The sequence below is a fragment of the Leucopleurus acutus genome, assembly GCF_964270905.1.
Source record: "Leucopleurus acutus genome assembly, chromosome: 11".
Taxonomy (NCBI): Eukaryota; Metazoa; Chordata; class Mammalia; order Artiodactyla; family Delphinidae; genus Leucopleurus; species Leucopleurus acutus.
The window spans coordinates 58,694,226-58,706,314 of NC_139152.1; the positions used below are offsets into that span (position 1 = coordinate 58,694,226).

Sequence of the window (12,089 nt, forward strand, 5' to 3'; positions counted from 1 at the left end):
TACTGCAGTCAACTCAAATTCACTGTCCCTAAAACTCCTGTTTTTTTCCCAAAACATATTCCTTCTTCAGAAATAGTGGAAATACTACTATTTACAACATGAAAGCTTGATAATTTAGTCTGTTTCTTATATGGGAATTCACCTATTTCAGAAGTAATAGGTCCTCGCCCCGCTCCCTCCCGCTTCGCCCACCCCCCACCTCCTGCCTTTGCCCTGCACCCCCGGGTGGCAAAATGGTGGCGCAGCCGCAGGACCGAGATAGGGTAGTGTGTTGCTGGCCAGGTCTGGGCCCGTGGCAGAGGCCAAGCCCCTGGGCCGCTTCCAGTGTCCCATGTGTCTAGAATACAGTTCAGGTGCTGCATGGACACGTCCTTTGCTCTGCATGCCTGCAGGAATGTCTGAAACCAAAGAAGTCCGGAGTGTGTCACAGCACTGTAGCACCTGGCTTCAGAGCCCTGGAGCTCCAGCGATAGATTGACAGCACAAGCACAGAGACTTCTTGCCATGACTGCTCTAAGATCCAAGATCTGGGTGCACGTGGCTACATGTTCCAAATACCAGAATTATGTCATGGAATGTGTGAAGACCACCGCCAAGGATGCATCGCTTCAGCCAAGGAATGTCCCAAACCGTTATACTCTCCTTGTCCTTACTGCCCCGAGAAGAATTCTGATCAAAAAGGACTTGTGGAACACTGCAAGTTATCCCATAGCACAGACACCAAATCTGCGGTTTGTCCAATATGTGCCTTGATGCCCTGGGGAGACCCTTTTGTTCCACTACCTTCTGCCGTTTTTTTCAGGCAACTTCATAATTCCGTTTTCCCAAAACTTTTTATCTTTTTGAGCAAAGAACTTTTCCAGGTGCCATTTAATCTTCCAGGAAATTGAAATTTTTTCCATTAAGAGAATTTTCTAAAGACCGAAATAAATGGAAATCCGAAGGTGCAATGTCTGGTGAATATGGCGGATGAATCAGAACTTCCCAGCCAAGCTGTAACAGTTTTGCCTGGTCATCAAAGAAACATGCGGTCTTGTGTTATCCTGACAGAAGATTATGTGTTTTCTGTTGACTAATTCTGGATGCTTTTCGTCGAGTACTGCTTTCAGTTGGTCTAACTGGGAGCAGTACTTGTTGAAATTAATGGTTTGGTTCTCCGGAAGGAGCTCATAATACAGGACTCCCTTCCAATCCCACCATATACACAACATCACCTTCTTTGTATGAAGACCGGCCTTTGGTGTGTGTGCTGGTGGTTCATTTTGCTTGCCCCATGATCTCTTCCATTCCATATTATTGTACAGTACCCACTTTTCATCACCCATCACAATTTGTTTTAATAACAGAATGTTTTCATTACATTTATTCGTTTCGGTCTTTTAAAATTTATTTATTTTATTGATTTTTGGCTGCATTGGGTCTTTGTTGCTGTGTGCAGGCTTTCTCTAGTTGCAGCGAGCGGGGGCTACTCTTCGTTGTGGTGTGCGGGCTTCTCATTGCAGTGGCTTCTCTTGTTTTGGAGCACAGGCTCTAGGCACGTGAGCTTCAGTAGTTGTGGGACGCAGGCTCAGTAGTTGTGGCTCGCGGGCTCTAGAGCGCAAGCTCAGTAGCTGTGGTGCACGGGCTTAGTTGCTCTGCGGCCTGTGGGCTCTTCCCGGACCAGGGCTTGAACCCCTGTCCCCTGCATTGGCAGGTTGATTCTTAACAGCTGCGCCACCAGGGAAGCCCTCATTACATTTAAGTAGAGAATCACATGCGGAAATATGGTCAAGGAGGGTTTTTTTTTTTGCTTAACTTATGTGGAACCCAAACATCAAAGCGATTAAAATACCCAAGCTGGTGCAAATGATTTTCAATGCTTGATTTGGATATTTTGAGTATTTTGCAGGCTGTCTCCTGCGTGGTATAATGTTGATTGTTCTCAGTTAATGTCTCAATTTGATCACTATCAACTTCAGCTGGTCTACCTGACCGTGGAGCATCGTCCAGTGAGAAATCTCCAGCACAAAACTTTGCAAAGCACTTTTGACACATTCAGTCAAGTCACAGAACCTTCTCCATACACTGCACAAATCTTTTTTTGCATTTTGGTTGTGTTTTTACCTTTCTTGAAATAATAAAGCATAATATGCCAAATACGTTGCTTTTCTTCTTCCATCTTTAATATTAAAATGGCTACACAAAAATTCACCAATTTTGATGTCTTTTTTAAAATACATGCTGATATGACAGCTGTCACATACAATCTAACAAAATTGTTTTGAATGAAGTTAAAGACACCTAAGTGCTACTACAGCCATCGTATAGAAAAAAACCGAATGAAACTTTCGGCCAACCCAATACCTTAGGGGAGTTGAAAGAGGCTTCTAGGAGGTGTTGCCTGAGCTGAATATTTAAAAATAAGTTTGTATTTTAACTGGAATGGAATGGGAGATAGTAAGGAGGTGATTCCAGGTAGAGAGAATTAATATAAGAAAATATATAGAGAACTGTTGTTGCTCAACAATGATGGAGTGTAGGTTTGGGGCAACGGTGCCAGTGAAAGATAGACTGAAGAGGAAAGTGGGATCCAAATCCTGATAAACCGTGAATGGCATTCAGTGGGCTTTTCACTTTATCACCTTATCCTGTAGGGGAAAGAGATCAATGGGAAGGGCTTTGTGCAAAGCAATAGCATAACCATACTGGTATTTTAGAAAATAGCAGCTCAGAGGAGGACTTTAAGACTGAAGGCCTAAACCACTTAGGAGTTGAAATATAGCCAGGAGATTATGACCTGGATGAAGGCAATAGCGTTAAGCATGCAGTGAGAAGAAAAAGAGATGTTAAGGTGTAAAATCCATAGGACAACATGTCTACTTGGATGTGGGAGCAGATAAAAAGGTGCCAGAATAACTCCCAAGTTTCTGACTTGGGGGACTGGTTAAATTATTGTGTCATTCATTGAACCAGACCACACATAAATAATAGCAATTTAAGAAAAAAAAACTCTTCGAAGTTAGATCTTACACGTATTGCATGTGAATGGCCAAGTGAAGCTGTCCAATAAGCATTTGAGTGTATGGGTTTAAAACTTGATGAGACCTAAGCTGGTTATAGCGATTCAGGTATTGTCAAATAACTGAATCTATGTGATATAGCTTCACTCACAATATATTGTTTGAGAAGAGAGTCAAGAATAAAACCCTGAGCAACACCAAATTTAAGAAGCAATTTAAAAGGAAAAGAAAAACAAAAAAAGAAAATAAGAAAAAAAATTGTCAGAGAGGTAGAAAAAGGAACACTAAGGGAAGATAAGTTTTTGGAAGACAAATATTAAACTTGAAAGACAGATGGAAGGACTGATTATTTGGAAATTTGAATGCCAGGATAAAAAATTTATATCTACAAAGGAAGCATTTATTATTTTTGTATTGGGACTATAGCCTAATGAAAATGATGCCTTGGTAAGATGTAGTCTAGGCAGGACAGTCTGTTAGAGGGAAGAAAATTGATAAAGGCTTCAACTAGAGTGGTGGCAGTTATGACTAGAAAAAGGAATGTCAAAATAAAAATCAACAAGTAGTTGGTGACTCACTGAATATTATTTCTTTTTTTGGATAAATTATGAAATTTATTTATAAAATTTTTCCTTTTAAAAGCCAGAACATAACAAATATCACTTTCTGGAAACTCATCTTATTAGAAATATCAATAACATTGAGCAGTCTGTCCTATGTGCTTCTAATGTCTTCTGCAGAGAATTCAATGTATTTTATTTCACTTATTTATTTGCACGTATATTTCTTTCAGCTAGTCTGTGATTGCTTGAGGGTAGATACTGTATCTCATTTATCTTTGCATCCCCAGGACTCAGTTTCAGTAGCTAACAGAGTGAGTACTTAGCAAATCTTTACAGCTTCCCAAAATTACACAGCTTCCCAAATCCTGTTCTAGCTGAAGTAATCCATGTATGGTTTCTTGAGCCTACCTTGAGGGACCTTGTTACCTACTTTCTTGAAAGTACTTTCTTGAAAGTTACCTACTTTCTTGAGTTACCTTGTTTGCAATACTCAAGGGGCTGTGTAATGTAATAGTTGAGAGCGTGGATTTTGGAGCCAGACTGCCTGAACTTAAATCCTGCCTCAGCCACTTTTTAATTGTGTAAACCTTTGGCAAGTTACCTAAATTCTTTGTGCCCCAGTTTCTCCTTATATAAAACGGAAACAGTAGTTACTGCATTGTAAGTGTGGTTGTGATGATGAATCACATTTTTATCTAAAAAAGTGTTTAGAATAGGAATTGGCAAATACTAAGCACTCAGTAATATTAACTATTATTATTATTACTTCAATCAGTGTATTTATTTAATGTTTATTTATTTATTTTATTTATTTTTGGCTGCATCGGGTTTTCTTAGTTGCAGCACGTGGGATCTTCATTGAGGCGTGTGGGATGTTTCGTTGCGGCATGAGCTCTTTGTTGTGGTGTGCGGGCTTCTCTCTAGTTGTGGCGTGCCTCTTCTCTAGTTGTGGTGTGCGGGTTCCAGAGCACGTGGGCTCAGTAGTTGTGGCACGCGGGCTTAGTTGCCCTGCGGCATGTGGGATTTTAGTTCCCTGACCAGGGATCAAACCCGCATCCCCTTCATTGTAAGGTGGATTCTTTACCACTGGACCACCAGGGAAGTCCCAACCAAAGTATTTAAACTTCACTTTCCTATTAGGTTATCAGAGCTGATTTTTAGAGGAAATTCAAGCCAAATATTTAATATTTCAAAAATTAGATCAAGTAATAATTACGTCCCCTCCAGACTCCGGAAACAATTAAAATCCAGTTAATTTTTGCTCAGCCATTCCTGTTTTGAAAAATTTTCATCCTGTTTTCTATGTAGATGAGTAGTGCCAGTCCTAGGTTTTGTTTAGTTTTACAGTCAAACAAGTCCATTTGGTCAAGAGTCTTCCATCCTTCAGGAGGCTGGCAATATTTTCCATGGTTATTTTATGGCTTACTAAAGTTTGAATAGTAAGTACATCAACTGATATGTGCATTTCAAATTGTTGGACTTGTTCTAGTTTCAAGTCATCAAAGGAATGACTATATGGGCATTTCATTTCCTTTTCCTTCCCACTGAGGATGATTCTAGGGTTAGTGTCTCAACTATATCTATATGTGGCTAAATCACAGCCTCACATTTCCTTTACAATACAGTTGCCTGAACATCATTGCATAGTGGCATCACATGATTGGAAAGCAGTGTATTTTATGAACACCATCACACACACAAGTGCACGCACACAGTCATAACACATCAGATCAGAAAAAGCTTATTAACATAAAGTACAATGGCTTAGGGATTCTGCATTTGCTGATCTTTCTTGAATTATTTTCCTTGGAAAACTTTGAATTCATAGTTACCTAAAGGCTGAGGTTAACTTGCCAGTAGCAGATTTGAGAGATGAGAGCTAATGTCAGGGGATAGATGTTTTCTTTTACAAATAACACCGTTAGATATTGTTCTCCACCACCCATGCCCAAACTGCTACTCGACCTATGAAACAAATAGCACCACAAACACAGATAACCCCAGGCTTCAGGTCTGTAATCTGACTGTGGCCATCGGCAGCCAGAAATGAGTTTCTTTCTAATCAGCCTTCCATCAGTCCCCAGTCACTCATATAAAGGAGCCTGGGGAGGGGAAGATTCACATTGCTTTTTCTTCAGCACCAGGGTTCTGGGCAGCGCCCTGAGAGGTCCACTGCTCGCACGCCTCTTCTCTCAATCTCCACCAGCGCTGCTACTGCCTCTCTAGTCCCCCCCTGCTGCAGAGAGAGAAAATTACATCGGAATCCATGCAGCCGGCAATGATGATGTTTTCTAGTAAATACTGGGCAAGGAGAGGGCTTTCTCTGGATTCAGCAGTGCCCGAAGAGCATCAGCTGCTTGGCAGCATAACAGTGAGTACTGAGTAGCTGGCACTCTCTAGAGGAGTGTTTTCTAGGGTAGCAATAGTTATCCTTGCCATTTGGACACCTTCTGTAAACACCTCAATTCTTTCCTCTATCATCTGTCTAACCTGCCTCCACTCTTCCTTCTCTCTCCATAAAGTAAAGTGGGTGTCCTGATCGCTATGTGCTAAACTTCCTTTCCTCAAAGTTTATAAGTTGAAAGTAAAGAAGTTCCCGAACATTATGAATGAGAGGTTGTATAAACCAATGTCTTATATCAAAACCAAAAAAAGTGTGCAGAATTTTGAAAGGCCATTTATTATGTGTTGGAACAGGGAGAATAAATTAAATAGATTTCTGTGGTTCCTGCAAGATTATTGTGTCTTCTGTACCCCCTTCCATCTACAAAACCTGGTCTTTAAACACAAAGTAATATTTTCTGTTTTTGTCTGTAGGTGCTGGTTGTTGGAATAAGAGAAAGATCAGATTCCTCTCAAAAGTTTTCCTGTGTTCCTTATTACTCCATTATTTTTCAGTTTAACTGATGGAGTAATGAAAGCAATACACCACTTATTTCAATGTTTAAGGCAGTTTCTGTGTTTAAATAATAACAGAATAAAAAAGTAATATTTTGCAGGATTTTAGATCCTGATATGGGGTAATAGTCATAGGATTTAATAAAAAAGATAGTGAAAGAAAAATGTATTCATATTTCTAGTTATTAAAAATATTAAATGATATTTCATTACTGTCTACCAGAGTTTATCAACCAATTGAAATTTAGTCTGTATCATAGAAAAATCTGTTTTAGTATTGTAGCTCCGAATATGTGCCAGAGGGTTGTATTGTACTGGTATATTATTACTCCTAAAAATGTTGAAAAGTAATCAGGGCAAGTTTTGGAGAACTGTTTAAATCAATTTGCAAAAATGAGTCTAAAAACGTACATAGGTTTTCTAACATTTAAATAACATGTATATTTGAATGCGATATTCAATGAGGAATTCTGAAGCCACAATGAACTGCTAGAAGGAAAACAAGGAAAACTCAGAGTTATGGTTAATGTATAATAATACTTTCATATAAAAAATGCTACTTAAATATATAAGATCTGTGGCAGATGTTGAGAGTACTACAACATTTGAGCTTTTAATGACTAAACAGACTGTCAAATGCCAATGCCTATATAAACTTCTTCTCTCCCTCAAGTCATAAATTATAAAATATTTATTTCTATGACATATAAACCTAGTGAGTGAGGCAGTAGAGACTGTGTGAAAATAAAGCCAGTAGAGAAATCAGAGGAAGAAAATAGCAAAGCACTATTCACTATTCACTATTCCATATCAAATGTACATTTTTCAGTTTCATGAGGAAGTAATAGATTGGAATGACTGCATTCTATTACTCTCTGCCAGGGAGAAAGTTCCGTTTGCCCAGTTCTTCATTTGCATATAAAGAACACGAAAAAGTACACTCTAATTTGATTTGTCTGTTAAGTAAAAGTTTCCAGCTTTTTAATTGTGTATTTCTGGCAATGTGATCTGAGTTTCTGGAATCTGCCATTTTTGTCTTTAGCTAATAGACTAAGAGTCATTACTTAGTCATGTATTATAGTATTTGACTGGCCAATAAAGTGGTAATCTTTTCCAGTTTCTCAGGTTCTACTCTTGGCTCCTGATGATGAGCTAGTTCTTTCTTTTCTTTACTTTTTTCTTGTGGCTGAATTTTAATAGCCACTTTTCAGATATCATCTGCTGACACAGATGGCCTTAATTGAATACACTCTGTGGTGAACTTCTGCAGATAGATTCACATTGACAGTGTGGATCTAATTACAGAATGTAAGGTGATCAATTTTAGTGCCTGTCCTGACATATTTCAGAGCAAAATGAATATTTTGTTTTTAAGATTTAATCGAAACAAAAATTATATGTTTAGTCTTAATTTTGTTACGTTTAGTAATTAATATAGCTTCTATATGATTCAGCTAGGCTAACAGATCAGATTTCTTCCTGTAAAATAAACCTAGAAAGAAAGACAGGAATTATTCATACATGATACTTTATGATGATCAGATTTTTGTTGCTATTAAAGTGAAGCAAGTATCATTCCCCTTTAATTTCAACCACTGGTGATATCTTTGAGCATTGGAAAATAGTGTCCCTGAGTAAATTAGACTTGTACGAAAGTTATGAGTGACTTGGCAACTTCTCCTCGAGCTTGTGTGATTGCTGGGGCTTCCAGCGTATAAATGGAATGTCTGAAAAAGAATCTAGTTGTAGAGAACTCTGGAATCCTAACTTATATTTGTGTGTGTGTGTTTCTACATTCTTGAAGCTAAATAAAACTAACGCTGGCAAAAATGATGATAAAAAAGGCAACAAGGGAAGCAGCAAAAGTGACACTGCTACCGAGAGCAGCAAGATGGCAGTTGTATTCTCCTTGAAAAATGAAGTTGGTGGATTGGTCAAAGCACTGAAACTCTTTCAGGTGAATGTAAAATGTCATTATCTAACTTTAAAACCGTCTGTGTGCCGGGTTACAAACTTGTCATCTGTTACGAAATATTACTGAACCATTCCTGGGTAATGTGTTGCAAATTTCAAAGAAACCAACCTTCATGAGGCTTTACAAGACAAGTTGGTCTGTCAAACAAAGAAATAAGCAGATTCGTGGAAACCGTGTTTTATTAATTCAGCGTCAGCCTATTAGTAATTCTGCACACTGTTGCCAGGTGAGGAAGTCGGTAATTAAAAAGTGTGAGCCTCACACCTGGAAATGCAAACACAAAAGCGGTCAAAGGGTATCTTTAAACATCAAGAGCCTGCAGCCTGATTTGATTCGTTCATATTTGAATCGTGCACATGTCCTAGAGCACATTTATTGCATAAAATGAGATATATTAGTATAGGTACTGGATATTCCCCGAAGCCCCATTGTTTCAAGAACTTAATGTGTCTTTTGTAAAGATGAGTCATTCTCCTTATATATGAGCTAGGGCTAGCTCTCTTTTTATCTTGTAGAAATGTAGTAGCCTTTTCCTAAGCCCAGGTGGGTGATTTGTAACCTCAAGAAAGAGCCCCGTTGAGGGGGAGGTTATAAAAGGCCAGGAGAACTGTTGCCTTTTTGCCAGGGCACACCTGATGGCTCCCCTACCCTTCAGCAAGCACCTCCTCTTCCAGTGCATTTTGTGTGGGGGCACGGGCTGTGATTAGAGCTGTAGGATAGGGAGCCTAGCTCTGCATGGTGCCTTGGGCTGCTGGTGCAGTGGAAAGAGGGTTGGAATTGCAGTCAGAGGATTCAGACCTGTGTTCTCCTGGCTTGGCTAATCACTAGCTGCTTCCTAGGTTCAATTGCTTCATTTGTAAAATAGCAGTAATAATTCCCACCTAACAGGGTTGTTGTGATGAAATCATATGAGTGGAAGTGCTTTGTAAAGGGTACAGATACGAGGCATTATTGTGATGCTTCTCTGATGACCATAGAGGGGGAATTAGCAGCCTGTTTTTGCAAATATTTCCTTGTTCTCTTTTGACCTTGAAGAAAGGATCAGGCACCATAAAGAGTGGTAATGGAAATCTGGGGAAATATTTTACGCATAATTATATCATCCAGCATTGTCTCCATACAGTTCCCAAAGGCAGGGCAATTCAATTAGACAGCTGGGTGCAGTGGAAAAAATCCCTGGAGAAGGAATGAGCAGCCATGAGTTTTCACTCGGCCATCAGCTAGTCATGGGGTCTTAGTTACATCACTTAACCCATCTGGACCTCAGTTTCCTTGTCTAAAGATATCCACTTGGCTTCAACCAAAGGACATTAAGAGCCCAAAGTGACACAGTGTGTGAGAAGACTCTTGAACTTTGAACCTAATGTTAGTCTTACCTTTATTATCTGCCGATTTAGAAAATATGGCATTATTGCAAAAGTTATTAAAAACAGAAATAGAGCATTTAGTGTCCTGGTCAAAAGGCTAGTTTCTTTATACAGAGAAGGATGCCATCAGATTTTATCTTAGTCTGGTACCGGAAACTGCCTATCTGCTGCTGTGCTGAAAATTCTGAGGTCATCCAGGATTGTATGTGGAATTATGCTGATAATCAGAGTGTATCATGGAGTGATGGGGAGGGATCTGCTTATTTGGGGGTAGGTTAGGGTGGAGAGGAGAACTTAGTCTTCAGTTAACTCAGGACAAAGGAAGACTATATCACTGGGAAAATTTAAACCTGAGATTTTAGTATTAAATTTCCGCCCTTCTACGAACACCTTATTGTAAGGAGATTTTAGCCATGAAATCCATCATGATAGTTGCAGCAACATGTCCTTGGATGAAGCTAGCCTGGAGGTTGCTGAAAGAGACCAGTTACTAAGTGGTTCCATTAAGGATTCTTCTTCTTTTTCTTCTTCTTTTTTTTGCCTGCAGAGATCCTTTTTTAGCTACTTTTCTTGCTTCCTTTTTTTTGTTCCCCTACAATGGGGCCACGCCTTGGCCAGTGGTTCCCAAACTTCAGTCATTTTCATATCACCTTCCCAGTTTCTGCCTCATTTGCCTGCTATTCATACTATTAATTATTTTTTCCAAGATTTTAAGCTTTATTTCAAAAAGAGATGTTATACTACCAGAAAATCAGTAGTTTGAGTTTTAGGTTTTTTGGGAAAATATATAAAAATAAATAAATAAATCTGGGGATTATATGACAATAAACTAAGTTCCTCCCAAACAATCATGCATACCACCAGTGGGATGTGGATTGATCTGGGAAATGATAAAGTTCATAATTATCACACATTTTATAGGGCCCCTTATATATCTTAATGTCCTCCCCTTGTTAAAAATGAGACAGGAAATCCTACACATAGTTACTATTCTTATTAATAGAGACAATGGTTGGAAAACATTTCCATGTTTTCGTCAAGCAAATGGTGAGAAGGTTGTCTTTTCCTCTTTTGTGGGCACTTGGTACCTTTTTGCTTACAAGTTGGACAAGAGCAGCCCATGGCATCCCTTTTATTGTGCCCTGAAGGTGATTAAGAGATGTTGCTTATATTTCCACAGGAAAAACATGTCAACATGGTTCATATTGAGTCCAGGAAATCCCGGCGAAGAAGTTCGGAAGTTGAAATCTTTGTGGACTGTGAGTGTGGCAAAACGGAATTCAATGAGCTCATTCAGTCACTGAAATTTCAAACCACGATTGTGACGCTGAATCCGCCAGAGAACATTTGGACAGAGGAAGAAGGCAAGGCCAGTTTTTGCTTGTCGGGTGATTTTGCAAATCTGACAAATGTTGCAAAGGGGAAAATACAATCTGTGAGCTAATATTTTGAACCTGCACTGTGTTTCCAGCAGAGCTAGAGGATGTGCCCTGGTTTCCCCGGAAGATCTCTGAGTTAGACAAATGTTCTCACAGAGTTCTCATGTATGGTTCTGAGCTGGATGCCGATCACCCAGTAAGTGTGCAGTAAAATCCATTCCACATGTGCTCTTCCAGCTCTGCCCGTCTGCCAGGCAGTGTGCCATCTTCTGTGCTGTAATGCTGTATTATAGAGCAATTTATTATTTATTCCCCATAACTGAGAGCAGACTTTAAAATGATAGTTTCCCTGTACATAGGCGTTGGCTGGAAGCAGGTTAGAAGGATGGCATTTCCACCTAGCATTTATTTTTAGAAGGGTTGGAGAGAGGAGGAGGGTATAAACCTTGGAGAATATTTCAATAGAATTAGACAGCCTGAAATATACTTGAAGATGGTGACCCTTGGAAAAACAGTGAACTGAAATTGATCACCTCGTTGGGAAACTGGGAAGGACTGTAGGCATTAAGGGGCTCAGTGAGAGAGTAAAATTCTCCTTGCTATTTTCCTTGATTAGAGGTAGTAGGGGGTAGAGTAATGTGGTGGACTTCAGTCTCAGTGGAAAGGCAGAGGGTGATAGAATAAGACCATAATGGAAGATGCCTCTCTTTCCCCATCTACCCTGAATCTATTTATCGCCATCTCTCCTCTACTCCAATAAAAATGACCACCTTTAAAGAAATATGATATGTAGTAAGCATTTCCCATTATTCCCTCTCTCCCCCTTTACATCAGTTTTTATTTAATACAAGAGGCCTGGAGCTTCTTTATGGTCGGAATGAAGTACAGTTAATAGTCTGGGAGAAGCA

The 12,089-nt window shown here is 39.4% G+C and overlaps 1 protein-coding gene and 1 pseudogene across 2 annotated transcripts in view; both read left to right on the forward strand.

Annotated features, from left to right (window-relative positions):
- Nucleotides 1-233: 233 nt before the first annotated feature.
- Nucleotides 234-890, forward strand: LOC309968946 (E3 ubiquitin-protein ligase RNF114-like; annotated as a pseudogene). The gene has a single exon. The product of its transcript is annotated as an E3 ubiquitin-protein ligase RNF114-like (transcript).
- Nucleotides 891-5,828: 4,938 nt separating this feature from the next.
- The window catches only part of TPH2 (tryptophan hydroxylase 2), a gene marked incomplete at both ends in the record, with an annotated part of 90,070 nt that continues 83,809 nt past the window's right edge, over nt 5,829-12,089 (forward strand). The window contains 4 exons of the mRNA XM_082849968.1: nt 5,829-5,933; nt 8,265-8,417; nt 10,983-11,166; nt 11,277-11,377. Coding sequence (XP_082706094.1) covers nt 5,829-5,933; nt 8,265-8,417; nt 10,983-11,166; nt 11,277-11,377 — 543 coding nt within the window. The remainder of the gene's footprint in view (nt 5,934-8,264; nt 8,418-10,982; nt 11,167-11,276; nt 11,378-12,089) is intronic.